This window comes from Octodon degus, unplaced genomic scaffold, assembly GCF_000260255.1.
Source record: "Octodon degus isolate 3935 unplaced genomic scaffold, OctDeg1.0 scaffold00026, whole genome shotgun sequence".
NCBI lineage: Eukaryota > Metazoa > Chordata > Mammalia > Rodentia > Octodontidae > Octodon > Octodon degus.
Window position 1 is genome coordinate 512690 of NW_004524602.1, and position 16034 is coordinate 528723.

Here is a 16034-nt window from a genome sequence, read left to right on the forward strand (position 1 = left end):
AGAATATGTGCAGTGTATTATTTGTTGAAACTGTACTTTCGATTTGATTTGAAACTGTCTCATTGCTATATGTTTATCAATAAAACTTTTGAAAAAAAAATAGCTTTTCCTTAACTTTTCCTTACTTCTGATTCTCATCTCTGTATAGCTACTAGTTTTCTAAAATTTAACTTAGCTAACCTTGATTTTTTGGGGGGGAGGGGGCAGAACTGGGGTTTGAATTCAGGCCCTTGCGCTTACCAGGGAAGTGCTTACTCTCCTGAGCCATCTCCCTGGCCCTCTAACTTTGATTTCTGCCCACGGCAAACAATATATTTCTTTCCAACTTTTCTCTGTCACAGTAAATAAATATCACCATAGAGTCCCATTTGTTTAGGCCAAAAACCTAGAGATTAGCCTCGATTTTCCTCTCTCCCTAATGCTCTGTTTATTACCAGTCTGTCTATAGATGCTTTCAGTGCTGTCTTGTAATGCATCTTGTGTCCCATATTCCTTCCATCTGCACTACTGTCACCTGGCTCTGGCACCATGTTGTCAGCCTGGACTATGCTGCAGCTGTCTCTCAGCTGGCATCCTTATATCCACACTTGCTGCAGTCTGCTCCTGACACTAGAGTGACTTGGTTATGAAGTGTTCATCCGGTCACCTCATTCTTCTACATGCCATGTGGCTTAATCCAGAGTTTTCTACAGCCCAGGAAATCTTACTTGACCTGTGAATACAAGGGTTATTTACTTGAATCCCTGAACTGAGTTTGGGAAGAAGCTGAGGCAGTTGGTCAGAAGAGCCCTTTACCTCACCATCCATACTGGGTCTAGGTGCCACTTCACTGTGTATGCTGGTACTATAGTACCCTAGCATGCTCTGACTTATCTTACCAATTTCTTTCTGGCTTTTTGAGACAAAGTTTCACTAAGTAGCACAAGCTGGCCTCAAATTTGAGGTGAGTCTCCTGTCTTCAGCCTCCTTAGTGCTAGGATCACAGGTCTGTGCCACCACATCCCACTCTTGCCAATTTCATGAGAGCCAGAACTATATCCTATTGACCTCATAGCATTTATGTCTGGCACATAGAAGGCAGTGGTGGATACTTACTGTTGTCTGGATATATAGATACATGAATATGTGGTGGCAGCGGTTGACAAGAAAACACTCGGAGAAAGTAGTTGAAGCTGAGGAAAAGGGAGGAGTATCAAAAAATGGAAGCCAGGAGACAGTGCAGACAGAAAGTTTCCGTTGTTCGCTTAGGCTGCCAAACATCATGTCTTCTTTTTCTTCTGGCCCACCTGCCCCAAGCACTGGAGTTCTTGTATAATAGTTCATGTTGAATCTCATTAAACACTTCACATCCAACTTTGCATAGTAGGGACATTATAAAAGTGAACACATGCTAAAAAGAGGTTGTTTTAAAAAATAAAAATGAGGGGCTGGGGAGATGGCTCAGTGGAATAAGCGCTTCCCTGGCAAGCGCAAGGGCCTCAGTTCAATCCCTGGTTCCGCAAAATAAATAAATAAAATAAAAATGAGCAATGAATAAGTAATATGTTGGGTTTTTTTTTTTTTTCCTTTTTTGGTTATAGGGATTGAGCCCAGCATCTCACACATGCTAGGCAAGCACTCTACCACTGAGCTGATTCCCTAGCACAGTGTTAATTATTAACTTATAAAAGCGATCAGAATTGTAATTTAACTGTTCTGTTTGTAGTGGAATACCGGCCATGGTGGACTTTGCTGCTATGAGGGAAGCAGTGAAAATACTTGGAGGTGATCCTGAGAAAGTACACCCTGCCTGTCCAACAGACCTCACTGTCGACCACTCCCTACAGATTGACTTCAGCAGATGGTACATGAATGCAGATGTTTAACCAGAAGGGCAGGGATAGCAGCAGTACATCCAAGATGCTTGGTTTCAGAAAAGGCTGTGTTGCTTGTGGCTCACTGATATAGTAAAGGCCTAACTGGTGCAAGTGTTTCTTCTTCTTTTTCTTTTTTTTTTTTTTGTGTGTGTTTAGTACAGGGTCTTACTACATAGATCCAGCTTGTAGTGATTCTCCTGTTTTCAGCCTCCCGAGTGCTAGGATTACAGTCCAGCTCTGAAGACATTTTCTATACTCAGTCCAGCTCTAAAGACACTTGTGTCCATATTTTTGCTACCATTTTTGGTAGAAATACATAAGCCTAATACCTGCCTTTTGGACTAAATATGTGAATTATGTGTTTGTTTCCTTTTTTTTTTTTGTCCTTTATTAGTTAGCTTTCAGAGAGAATCTAAAGATTTTGTCTTTCAGTTGGTGGTTGAAAACACCAAGATCACTATGTACAGCCTCCCCTTTTTTTTCCACTTTGTTTTATGAGATCCCTTTGACCAAGGAAGAACAGAGAATACCTATTTTGTTGTGGTACATCTGCCTTCTTTCACATTCCCTGGGACAGTGGAATAGTACTGCAGCTTATTACAGCCTGTGAGAGATTCTACTCTATACTAAAGCTATCAGCTTTGTGCCAAGTTGTTAAATGAAAAAATCTATATTGGTACTTGCTAAAAGTTACTTAAATTGGCACTGTGAAAATGATTGTCTTGGGCATCTGAAATTATTTTTCTCTAAATTCCGTAAATGTAAATTGCTTGTGTCTTTTTCTTTTTGTGTGTGTGTGTTTTTTTTTTATTATCTAAAATTTGCTTTTGAGAGCTGAGTTACTAGATTCATATTAACTTTTAAATATTACTTCTAGATAGTGTGGCAGTGTACATTTTGTGAAGAGCTAAGTTTCTGTCTCTGATTTGTTTCCTTTTGGGACAATAGTGCGATACAGAATGCACCGAACCCTGGAGGTGGTGAGTTGCCAAAGGCTGGAAAGCTGTCTCCTATGAGAGGACAGCCTAAGAAGCTGCCCTGCAGAGGCCAGGCTGCCTGCCGAGGATCCTGTGATTCTGCTGAGCCAGGCCGCAACTCAGGAACATTTGCCTCACAGATTGAGAACACACCCATCCTGTGTCCTTTTCATTTGCAACCAGTGCCTGAGTATGAAATGGTTTCTGTTAATATCTATTACAGGGCCCGGGGAGATAGCTCAGTAGAATAAGCACTTGCCTGGCAAGTGCAGGGTCCTGAGTTCAATCCCCGATACTGAAAAAATATATATATATATTGCAGCCTGGTTCCTTTTCAGTGAGGAAAATCACGTTCATTCCCTTACGTTTGCCTTTTGCCTTCACACATACATCTTTCATTGCATTCTTATTGGTGCTGGGGATTGAACCTTGGGCCTTGCATATTCTGGGCAGGTGTTCTACCACTGAGCTGTGTCCATAGCCTTGTATTTCATAATTATGACAACAGTAGGCAGGAAAAGGGACTCAGCCCGATATGGTGGTACATACCTATGCTCCTGGTTACTCAGGAAGCCAAGACAGGACAATCTTGAGTTCAAGACCAGCTTGAGCAACTTTCCGAGATCCTGTTTCAAAGGGATGAGGGTATACCTCAGTGCAAGGCCCTGGGTTCAATTCCCAGTACTGCAGAAATAAGTAGGATCTCATCTTGAATTGAATTTTCTGTTATAGTGACTTTGTGCCATATGTATGCTCCTTAGTAGTCATTCATATTTCTTTTGTGAATTCTGTGTGTTTAGCTTTTCTGTCCCTATTAGATCTCTTGAATACTGCATTAAGAGTATGATTGTTAACATATATGTTATAACCTATTGAACACTTTGAAAAAAATGATTGCCTTCATGGTACCATGGAAAATCCTAAACATGTCTAAAAAAGAATCCTATCCTTAAGAGTCATACAGACTGCCTACTAGGTAATCTTTCAAAATAAAAAGAATTCTGTGGCTTGAATTTCTATATTCTATAAAGCTTCCATTGTTTATCCCATTATTATAAATCAATTTTTTTGGTTTAGTAAGGAATTACAGCTTCAGTTGTAAAAAAAACACACATTAAAGATTTAGAGTAGCTAAAAAAAATATCCACAGATATGTATGCTGAATGTCAAATGATACATTAATTTGTTCCCCAACTGGATCTTTAAAATTCTGTTTCATTTTAAGCCCAGTATTTTTACAAAGCCTCAAATTGTAGTGGTCTCATGTCCCTTTCTAAGGACTCGTTGTAATTGACAAATCCTTTGTCATGAAATAACTCTTCTGTGTCATCACTCTATTCCTGCTCTTTTTAGCTCTAGTTGTTACGCTCATGTTGACTTTTGAGGTGGATGTCACTTATGTGGAAATTAACTTCCTGAAAAGGAAGATTTACTAATTCAGAGCCATTGATTTCTTTTCAGTTGTGTTTATTGATAGACTTTTACTTCTAGAAATATAATCTAATAATGCTTTTCAATTTTGATTAAATTATAAAATATTACAGTCCCTATTGTGTGAACATAGTAACTCTCTATGTTCGTTACTACATTAGTGAAGTATTGATGATAGGTTCAAACAAGAAATTGAAGGATAAACAGTTTAGAGCTTAACATACGGCCTTAGATATCTAAGGTAGAAGTCAGCCTCTATACTGATTAATGTGTGTGTGGCACTTTTTGGCCATAAGTGCTATGGACCTGCGAGATTTGGGTGGCTTTGGAAAGCCATGTTCCCTGAGGCCTGGAGAAAAATCCCACTAAGGTTTATTGTGGCTTCAAATGATCTCTCAGCCATGAATTATTGAAATACTCTTTGTTCAAAAAAGAAAAAGTTAAACAATTGATTACGTGGGCTCTAGAGGACAGGTGTAATTTAAGTTATATAAACATTCCTGTCAGTACCAACTCATCATCTGGGAGTTGAAATAAATCACTTCAGGAATTTAAAGCAGGTCAGGCATGGTGGGGCACACCTGTAATCCCAGTGCTCGGGAAGCTAGGGCAGAAGGACTGTTGCATTTCAAGACCAGTCTTGGCTACAAAGTGAGTCTGAGGCCATTCTGAACTACATAGCAATACTCTGTCTCAAAAAACCCTCCCCAAAAGAATTTGAAATAGTTTTTTAAAATGTCCATTTGATAAAAGATTTCATAAAAATGGTACTATATTTCCTGTTTAAAGGTAGATTTTTGTCTTCTAGTTTAAATAACTATGTAATATATTTATAATCTATGTAAATTTGTTATAACAAAATAGAACCTTTTTTATGTGAAGTGAATATTTTGGCTAAGGGTCTTTCTTAAACTATAAAATGATGTCCAGATATTGTTATTGCCACACAGTGATAATCAGCCTCCTCCTCTCGCTTCATCTGGCATAGAGCAGTGGATAAGAACGTAACATGCTTATTGTTGAGTAAGCTCCTACTCCACTTCCTTGCAGTGGAAAATCCCAGCAAAGCTGCTGATCATCTTCCTGTTACGATGTCAACCAAATCTTATAGTCATGCATTTTAAGTATGGTTTAGGACACTGGTATGGGTATTGCTTTGTTCTGCCTGATAAAATAATAAATTTCTGTAGCTGTCTAATGTGTTATATAAAGCAAAACTTGTTGAAGAAAGAAAATAACTCTGGAAAAGCTAGTATGTTGTTTTTCCCAGGCTTTATATTAACTGTGTATGGATGCATAAGCGTTAAGGCTGGAAAAGAAACGACATTTTTTATAATACATGCAGCATACTATAATAATAATGATGCCTAGCTTTTTTCCTTATAGACCCGAAACAGTGTTAAAAAATCAAGAAGTGGAATTTGGCAGAAATCGAGAGAGGCTTCAGTTTTTCAAGGTACAGATGATTTGGGCAGAGTTTTGCACTAATATTTTAAGATATTGATAAGTATAATTTTTATTTGTAGACTAGTGGTGGTATCCCCCAAGCCTCCCAGGATTGAATGCAGCATTTCACACACATTAGGCAAGCACTCTACTAGTGAGTTGCATCCCCAGTGCTTTTTATTTTGAGGCAAGATCTTACTAGACTGTACCAGGTTGGCCTGTATTTTGTAGTCCTCCTGCCTCTATCGCCCAAGCAGCTGGGATTACATGTTCATCCTCCTATCCACTGCTAGACTGTTTTTTTCTTTTTTTTTTTTTAAGGCTTTCTGGTAGTAGAACCCTTTTATTTTTTCCAGTACAATCAAGTTCCAAAACCTTAGTGGAAATAAGCATGTAGAAAGAATAAACACAGTGGTCTTATTCAAGTGAGTTGAACAGAGCCTCTACATAGCCTCTGCCCTTCTCCCTGAGAGTCTTTGCAATACCACCTAATGCTCCATTTATCTGGACTGTTGGAATATTATTCTTTGATCTGACTTAATTTAGTTTTAATAATCTGCAGAATGAATATGCAAGTTCTACATCTGCATATTGGTTTTCTAGCATATGATGTAAACTTTGAATTGACCATGGTAACAGTTTTATTGTCTGGATTTTTCTCATTGTATTGAGAGTCATAATATACTAACGCTTACATTTCTTAAATCTAAACAAAATATAGTGGAGTTCAAGAGTCTTTAATAACGTGGCTGTGGTCCCTCCGGGAACGGGAACAGCTCATCAGGTGAACTTGGAGTATCTGTCCCGAGTGGTCTGTGCAGAGAAGGACCTCCTCTTCCCAGACAGTGTGGTTGGCACAGATTCTCACATAACCATGGTGAATGGTTTAGGAATTCTCGGATGGGGTAAGTGACAGAAGGATAGGCTTTATTTCTGTGAGGCTTATGTTAAGAGCTTTTATGGAAGAACAGAAAGTCAGTCTTGATGGCCTCTCTGAGGCCTTAGCTTTTTCATCAAAGACCTGCAGCAGCTTGGCTGCCTTAGGAATCCAGTTCCTTCAGGATTTCTTCACTTTATTCCAATCCTAAGCCTGACACGCGTCCTTGACTGTTCCCCCCCACCTACTCTAGAGATGGGACAGGGTTCCAGACATTCAGGGTGGGCTGTGTTCTGTCCTTTGCAGCTTTGGTAATGTCCCTGTTACCTAGTAAAATATGGCTGCTCTTACTTCTTACTTGAACAGTAGCTCAGTTCTTTCCTGAAAGCCTTAACTCCCCTCGCTGAGTTGATTATACCACCTGTTCTTTTGTTTTTATTTTTTCATTAGACTGAGCTTTTGTGTGTGTTTGGGGGCATACTGGAGATTTAACCCAGGACATTACACTGGGCTGCATTCCCAGCCCTTTTTATTTTGTATTTCAAGACGGGGTGTTGCTAATTTGCCCAAGCTGGGCTCTGACTTGCAGTCTTCTTCCTCAGCTTCCTAGAGTGCTGGGATTACAGTATATATATACCACTATGACCAGCTAGACTGTGCTTCTTAAGATTGACAGAGACTGAGTTGAATTCATATCTATATCTTAAACATAGTACAGTGCTTAACACACTCACTGAACATTTATATATTCACATTAAATAAGTGTATTATAATCAGGCAGGAGGATGGCTATGTGTTCAATGCCAGCCTAGGCTACACAGTAGGTTTAAGGCCAGTCTGAACTACATAGTGAGCAGAGTCATTATTTTGAATGGACTTGGTTTAAAGTACAGAAATAACAGCAAAGCAACTCTTTGTGAGGTACTGAGCAAGTCAGGCTCACAAAATGACTGGAGATTAAAATGTAGATGGCTCCTGGGCATGTGGCGTACACGTCCCAGCACTGAAGAGGCTGAGGTAAGATTGTCTGGGCTACAGAGTCAGTTCAAAGCTAGTCTGAGCTACATAATGAGACCCTGCCTGAAAAAAAAAGTTACAAGGCTAACTTAAATTACCTATAACTGTATTCTGCTAATACCTCTGTTCTTATTCTAGGAGTTGGAGGCATTGAGACAGAAGCAGTTATGCTGGGTCTGCCAGTTTCTCTTACTCTGCCAGAGGTGGTTGGGTGTGAATTAACAGGATCATCCAACCCTCTTGCTACATCCATAGATGTTGTTCTTGGCATCACAAAGGTGCGTTGGAGTCAGCCACTGACTTAGTAGTCAATGTCAATTTTGCATAAGTAGAGTAGGATTGTGATTCATCCCTCCCTCCTTAGAGCTCATAGCATTAGCCACATCATCAGTTACTGTGACAGCAATAACAGCAAATACATTTAGTTTGTAAATACAGAAAAAAATTAACTCTTGTTCCTCGTTATAAGCCTGTGAAATTGCTATTCTGATCATTTTATTTTATTTTTGTTTTATTTATGTGGGAACATTGGAGGTTAAATCCAAGGGCTGCTCCCATTTTTTAAAGTTTTTACTTTGAGATAGTTCTTGCTAGATTACCTAGGCTGGGCTTAAATTTAGAGTCCTCCTGCCTTAGCCTCCCAGAGTTCTGGGATTACAGGTGTGCATTACTACACCCTGGCTTTCAGTAATTTTCTGAGAAAATTGCAGCACTTGAGCTTTAATTCCAAAGGGTCCTAGGACTAAATGATTTATTGGGTTTCTCACCCAAGCAATGAAGATATGCCTGTGCTCTTAACTATTACGTATTACTGCCTTGGTAAATATCTGTTCACTATTTGAATCTTAGCAAATGCCTCACTTCTCCTTTAGTATTAGTTATTTGTCCTTTAGAAACTATTATTATACTAAGTAATTCCAAATACAGACTTTTAAGGCTGGGTGTTGTGATGCATGGCTGTAGTGTTAGCACTCTGGACCCTGAGACAGGAGAATTGCCACAAGTTCATGAAGTCTTTTCTCAAACACAAATAAATAATTTTAGACATACGCTAATGTATCTTAGCATCTTGGTTAAATTACTGGTCTGGGAGTTTTCAGGATACTACACAGGGAAGGAAAATGTTAGTTCCTCTTTCTCTAGTTGGTATTGATTCTTTTTCCCCAATTAGAGAATAATTTGGCCTCTAAGGGAAGTATTTGATTCAGTAGATGGTACCAAAGATCAAATAAGTGAGAATTGTAGCATTATTCCTAAAGGAAAAGGAATATACTTTTTTGAATTTAGAGAAATCAATTCTTCATTTCAGGCATCCTGAAAATTAATGCTGCTTTTTAGACCTTTCTGGCCTTTTTTTTTTTCCCTACTAGGTGTGTGTTTGATATTTTAGCTTATTGTTAGAAACATTTAACCTATTGTGTATATTTACATTTTTAATACTTTTTTAAGGTTCTGATCTATTCATTTTTTTAGGATTAATCACATTGTTTTCCCCAAAACATATTGTGGTACCTTAATAATTTGATGAAAGCAGCATTTGGCTTAACGTGTCTAATCTGTATTTCTCTTATCCTTAGCAGTCTAAATGTCTTTAAGGTTAGTTTCCACAGCTATTGAGAATGCTAGCAAGTTTGGGTTAAGAGTACCTTAAAATGTTAGGAGTTAACATTATTCATAGCTTGAGGGCTGGATCATTCTTGGCCTCATCCTAGGCATTCTTTCAGGCCCATCTAAGACCACAGTTTAGGAAAGAGGAATAGTCATGTTATTTAATGGGCAGTATGTAAGAATGGTTTTAGAGAGAAGTGTGAAACAGCATGGTAAATCCTGTTATAATGGAATTTACCTATAAGTACTTACTGTTATAAATATTTGGGTTAGTAGTTATGATTTGATAATTTTTATAGCCAGCACATAGTTTTAACTTACATAATTTTAACAGTATAGTAGTTTGCATTTCATTAAATCCAAGAGACCATCAGTGGTTGGAAGTACTGTTTCATGTGCTGCTAAGAAAAAGAGAGGGCTGCCAGCTAAACAGGCTGCATTTGAAGATCCTCTGGTTTCAGGGACAGTATCATGAACTGCAGCCATCTGGAGCTTTGAGCCCCCTTACCCTGTTAAATACTGAGATTGTTTTCCATGGACCATGAGGGTCCTCAGCTCCCTCACTATTACTAGTATTAGTTAGAAGTTGGGTTTTATAGTTTTCAGGAAATCCATGCTATTGTTAACCTTGCTAATTTTGTTTGTGTTTTCGTGTATCCCATTATACAGCACCTCAGGCAAGTAGGAGTGGCTGGAAAGTTTGTAGAGTTTTTTGGAAGTGGAGTTTCACAATTATCTATTGTTGATCGAACTACAATAGCAAACATGTGTCCAGAATATGGTGCTATCCTTAGCTTTTTCCCTGTTGACAATGTGACATTAAAACATTTAGAGCATACAGGTAAGAGGGTGTAAAATCATCTGAAGAAACATGTTACATTTCTAATGTGTATTCCTGTCAGTATTTTACAATAAATTATATCATACATGTTGTTGAATATTAATGAGATGATACCACTTTGAAAGGATCTCTCAAGCTGTATCAGTAAAGTTTGTGTCTTTGCAACATAGGGCTCTATGATCCAATGACCGTAATTTAAAGGAATTACTGACACTGTTAATTAGTTTGCCTTGGTCCTTGCTTTAGTGGTCATGGAGATCAAAACTGAAGCAACAGTATGAATTTAGAGGAAAAAGCTTTAGTTGAAAAGTAAGGACCTGGGAGATGGCTTAGTAGAATAAGCGCTTGCCAGGCGCAAGGGTCTGAGTTCAATCCACGGTTCCTCAAAAAAAATAAATAAAAAGTAAGAAAAAATAAAGGGGCACACAGATGGGGCCAGTCCTCTAACAAGGGAACTTAAAGATAGGTAAATGCTTCTGTGTGAAGCGGAGCAGAATGGCTTTTCACAGAGTCATGGAGAGCAGTTACATGGGTGACTCCAGATGGGCTGGGGTCTGCTGATTGTTGTCTCTGTCCTGGTGTCCCAGCTCCTGAGGAACTGTTCTTGAAGGGCAGTGCAGTTCCCAGAAGATGGTTCTTCCTGGGGACTATCTTTGTCTGAGGCTCTGCTGGAATCCAAGGCAACCCAGATTTTAGGGTATAGCTGAATGTCCCCGTAATTCTGTTGGAGTTCTCAGTCCCAGGTAGGCTTTGTCAATTTAGGGTTAATCAGCCTTTTTTTTTTTTTTTTTTTTTCCAACTTTTCCTGAGTGGTTAGCATCCTGTATCTAAAGTTTTAAGATAATAAAAGATAAGTGAAATGAAGGTCAAGCTTTTTTTAGTTAGCTGTTGGGATTTTGTGGGTCCAAATGAAGAATCTTGATTTTTTTTGCAAGAAAACACTTTTAAGTCTTTCTGCCTCAAAACATAAATCTTACTTTTAGCAAGAGCTTAGGGCCCGGGAATGAGTTTATCCTCTGCTCCTGTGGTGGTCTCTAAGAACTGCTGATCTGGCCTCCCTTCCCCACTCGTGCTCAGGGTTCAGAGGCTCCACTGTCCTGGAAGTCAGCCTGGAGCACTGCTCACTCCACAGTTGGGGTGCAGGAACCAGATAAGAGTGTGGGAATGGAGTTCTTTCAAGGAACAAGAAGCACAGAATGTGCCAAAAGCAGCATAGGATAACAGGTTCCACATCATTTTGTGGCCTGATTAACTAGGATCCTGGATTAGTCTTCCAAAATACAAACTACCTACAAACTAGAATGTGTTGATATTTATCTATTTTTGATGGTATGTGGGATTGAGCCCAAGGTCTTTGCAATGAGCTACATCCCCAGACCTCTTAATTTTTTTGAAATTTGGAACAGGGCCTCCCTGAGTCACTAAACTGCCCAGCATGGGCTTGAACATTTGATCCCCCTGCATCAGCCTCTCTGTTAGGATTACAGGTGTCACTGTGCCAGCGAGAATGTGTTGATGTTTTGTAAGGCTGCTGTTCTTTAAAAAGTAGGTCTCTGAGCAGGCATGAGGGTACATGCTTTTAAACCCAGCACTCAGGGAGATTTGGGTAAGAAGATCATATGTTTGGGTCCATCCTGAGTGACTTAGCAAGAGCCTGTCTCAAAATATATAAAAAAGAGCTGAACATGTAGGCCATTATGAAGGCCCAGGGTTCAGTGCTCAGTACAAAAAAAAAAAAGTCAACTTTTGTTACTGCTTATTTATTTCTGTGAACAGATCTTTGCTGAGCTGCTTGTCTCTAATCAAAGGTGTATTGAGGACACATTTGATAGTCTTCAGTTTGGGGGCACATTGTTATAAATAAATGAATTAAACAGCAAATGGATGGTGGGTATAGGAGACTCTGGGAAGAGCAGACCCCCAGAAATGGAAAACTTTGGATTTTGGCTGGTGGAGCGGTGGAGAGAGAAATGATTTCAGGTGTATTTTGATTCGAATATTAATCTAAGGATATTAGTGATGTTCCACTGTGTAGCAATTTATCCTAAAATCTAGTGCCTTAGAATTGAAAATAAATAAATAAATAAAATTAAATAAAAGAAATGAATCACAAATGCCTTGTTTCAATGAGTCACTCACACAGGTCACAGAGGGTCAGCAAGTTTTTTTTATCATGTCTGGGGCCTTCACCACAAGGCTTAAAAGGCAGGGCCTGGAAACTTGGAGGCTAGCAGTGAATGTTGGCCATTGCCTGGGGACACAGCTGGGGCTGTCAGCACACCCATGTGTGTAGCTGTGGTGTCTGAAAGCCTGAGTTTTTTCAGATGTGGCTCTCCAGGGGAGGGAAGCGGGGAGAGAATGAATGTAAATACATAAGTATTTGTTCATCATGAGAATTTTGCACCCTTATTGTCAGGACTTCAGAATTTCTTACTAGATTTTGTTCCTTCTTTTTAGGTTTTGACAAAGCCAAACTCAAGTTAGTGGAAACATACCTTAAAGCTGTGAAGTTGTTTCGAAATGATCAGAGTTCTTCAGAACCTGAATACTCTCAGGTATATGCAAATAGCCCTACTAGTAGGAGTTAGAAGTATAAACTCTTGACACCTAACCACTTGAATTTGAATTGCAGCTCTAAGATTTATTAACTGTAAAACTATGGGCAATTTATTTAGCTTTTCTGTCTCAGTTTCCTTATCTCTAAAATATACTGATAATATCTACTGCATTTGGAGTCTTAATTTGTTATTTTTGAGACTGAGTCTTACTATGTAGGCCAGGCTGGCTTCAAATTTGTGGCAGTCTTCATGCTTCAGCCTCATGAATACTGGGATTACAGGTGTGCCACCATGCCTGGCTAGGATTCTTAATTCTTAGATTAGGTAAAAATTGATTGGAAAATAAGGTATGTGTTTAAATTTTTAAAAAGCATTAATCCCCCTCAAAATATTTTCCCTTGCTTAGAACACATTTGTCCCTTGTTCTTGCCACTTCTGTTATTATTGTTGCAGTCTCTCTGTGCAGTTCAAGCTGGCTTTAATGCAGTATGTATTGTAGGCCAGGATGTCCTTGAACTCAGGGCAATCCTCCTGCCTCAGGTTCCTATTTCAGGCATGTACTGCCATTCCTGGTGTGTCTTGTCACTTTCGGAGGTAGTTCTAGAAGTCCTTTCCTGAATGTATTTATTTAGTATTTTAGGGAAGGATCTATAGGGTGTTCAGGGTCATGCTACTAGATTGGACTCCTAGTCATAGTGATCTGCCTGTTTACAGGCTCCCAAGAGTTTAGGATTACAGGCATGTGCCACCACACCCAGTCAGTCTCAATTGCCTTCTCAGCAGGGCCCGGGGGCAGGGCAGGTCCGAACCCCTGGCCCTGCACCTGCGTGCAGGCATTTTAGTCTGCTGAGCTATTTGGCCAGCCCTTCCTGAGTGTCTTCAGATCACTGTCATGGCTGCCACAGGGTCCTGAATCCATTCAAAATGTTTACCTGTCATGGTCCTTTTTGATTTAGGGAGGAGGCACAAGCCATACAGTTCCTGATCTGGTGAATATGATGGATGAAGATGCACTGTAATTTTTTCCAGGAGATGTTTTGAATCCATACAAGGGGGTGCAAGATCAAAGAACAGCACTGGGCACTGACTAGATATTCTTGAAGGCCTGTGAAGGGTTTATAGTAACTGAATTTGTGTGATACTTTGGGCGAATTTTTTACTTTTCATTTTCTGATCCCTTTGACTTTCTGTGAATCTAGTGCTTTGTTATTTAAAAAGGATAAAAAGATGGAAAGAGGGCTGGCCAGATAGCTCAGTGGATCAAAGTGTCTGCTTAGGCAAATACAGGGGTTGGTTCAATCGCTGGCCTGCCATGCTGATGCCCCCCGCCCCCTGGGGTGTGCTGAGGCGGTGATTGAGACTGGGTGTCATGGTTGCGTGCCTGTAATCCCAGCGCTGCAGAAGTTGAAAACAGGAGAATCACTACAAGTCCAATCTGTGTAGTGAGACCCTATAGACTCTGCACTAAATTAAAAAAAAAAAGGGGGCTGGTGAGATGGCTCAGTGGTCTAAAGCACCTACTTAGAACAAGTTTAGCAACGCACATGGACCACGGTTCAATTCCCCAGCACCACATGCCAGCCAGCCCCGCCCCCTGGTGGGCTGAGCTGGCCACACACACACACCCCAAAATAAATAAATAAATAAAAAATAATAATAAATGATCTTTAAAAAAAAATAAAAAATAAAATAAAATAAAATAAATTTAAAAAAAAAGATGGAAAGAAAAATTGGAGTGTTAGGGTGAAATAAATTTGCCTATTTAAAAACTAGGGCTGGGTCAGGGATTTAGTTCAGTGGTACAGTGCCTACCTGGCCAATGTGAGGTTTAATTTCCAGTAGCCCCCTCCAAAAAATGATCATATTAAAGAATTTAAAACTAAAATCTGTGGAGTGTTTATTTCCAAAGAAAGTCCTTAATCCACCCTTAAATTAGAATAGAGCACCTGAGTCCATTAAATAACAATGGGAGGAAAGGGGTTCAGTTAGGATAAACAGGGCTATTCCACAGTGCTGGAAGCCAGGAGAGAGAAAAAGTATCATACTGGTTATATGCACATAAAATAGATGAAGGAAATAGTAAAAATAAATAGAAAACTAGTTGTGAAGTGAGATTTTTAACAAAGTAATAATGCATAAACCAAAGACCAAATAAATGGCTGGTCAGCAGAAGGAGCTTTGCTGGAAGACCCAGTCATAAAAGGAGCCCTTTCTCTGCTGTGTCCTGCGGCGCCCTCTGTTGACCAGGCTTCCTGTCCTACAAGATAGCAAAGGAAAAACATTAAGCATTTTCTCCATGATCTGAAAGCAAAGGAAAGTTTAATCTGAAGCTCAGAGGCAGTAAGTCTGTAGCAAGCACAGAGTTAGTCATTGGGCATCTGTTACAGTGATGTTGATGTTTGTGGGGAAAAGCCCTCATGGAACCCACCTTTTTAAAGACAGGATCTACTGAACTACCCAAGCTGGCCTCACTTGCAGACCTGCCTCAGCCTTCTGACTAGCTGGGATTGTAGTCACGTATCACCATGCATGCCTGGAACAGTTCTGTTTAGATTATATAGTTCATGTAGTAGAAGTTTGATTATATACTGATATATTAGTCTTTTAGTAAATTGTTTGTTTTTGTTACATAAATTTAAATAGGCTTGTTTTAAAGTAGTTTTAGGGTTAAAATCAAAAATAAGTTCTAGGGGAAGGTTCTGTTACTAAAACAAATTGCATTTTTTAAAATTTATTTATTTGTGTGTGTGTGTGTGTGTGTGTGTGTGTGTGGCCAGCTCAGCCCACCAGGGGGCAGGGCTGGCTGGCATGTGGTGCTGGGGGATTGAACCGCAATCCCTGTGCTTTGCTAAGCTTGTTGTAAGTAGGTGCTTTAGACCACTGAGCCATCTCACCAGCCCCACAAATTGCATTTAAATAAATGTAAATACTCATTCTACTTCATAAAGCGATTCCTGAGTTGGAATCGGTACTGAGGTTCTCAGTTGCTATTGTTTCCTTTTTCTGTTGTCGTAGGTGATCCGGATTAACCTGAGTTCAATAGTTCCATCTGTCAGTGGTCCCAAGAGACCCCAGGATAGAGTTGCTGTGACAGATATGAAAAGTGATTTCCAGGCTTGCTTAAGTGAAAAGGTAACTTACTTCATTGTCACTTTTATGTGTCACCAGGCGTTGTGCTGTGTGGTAAAGAACTACAGGTTTACAAGATTGACTTGCAGCTGACCTGCATCTTTTGGTTTGATTTAGTTTGGTTTGGTTTGAGGTAGGGGCTTGCTGTGTACTTTAGACTGGCCTTGAACTCAATTATATAGCTCTGGCTGGCCTGTTGGCATGTACTACTATGACTGGCCCACTTTTTTGCCTGGGTCCTCACAGTAAATCTTAGGCTGGACTCAAATCATGCCACAGCCACCATAGCTGGGA

The 16034-nt window shown here is 39.7% G+C and overlaps 1 protein-coding gene across 1 annotated transcript in view; it reads left to right on the top strand.

The window, feature by feature from the left end:
* Positions 1–16034, top strand: part of Ireb2 (iron responsive element binding protein 2) — a 51318-nt gene that overhangs the window by 18959 nt on the left and 16325 nt on the right. Inside the window, exons 4-11 of the mRNA XM_004628699.2 lie at positions 1706–1843; positions 2805–3023; positions 5651–5720; positions 6432–6615; positions 7743–7882; positions 9882–10053; positions 12511–12608; positions 15627–15743. Coding sequence (XP_004628756.1) covers positions 1706–1843; positions 2805–3023; positions 5651–5720; positions 6432–6615; positions 7743–7882; positions 9882–10053; positions 12511–12608; positions 15627–15743 — 1138 coding nt within the window. The remainder of the gene's footprint in view (positions 1–1705; positions 1844–2804; positions 3024–5650; positions 5721–6431; positions 6616–7742; positions 7883–9881; positions 10054–12510; positions 12609–15626; positions 15744–16034) is intronic.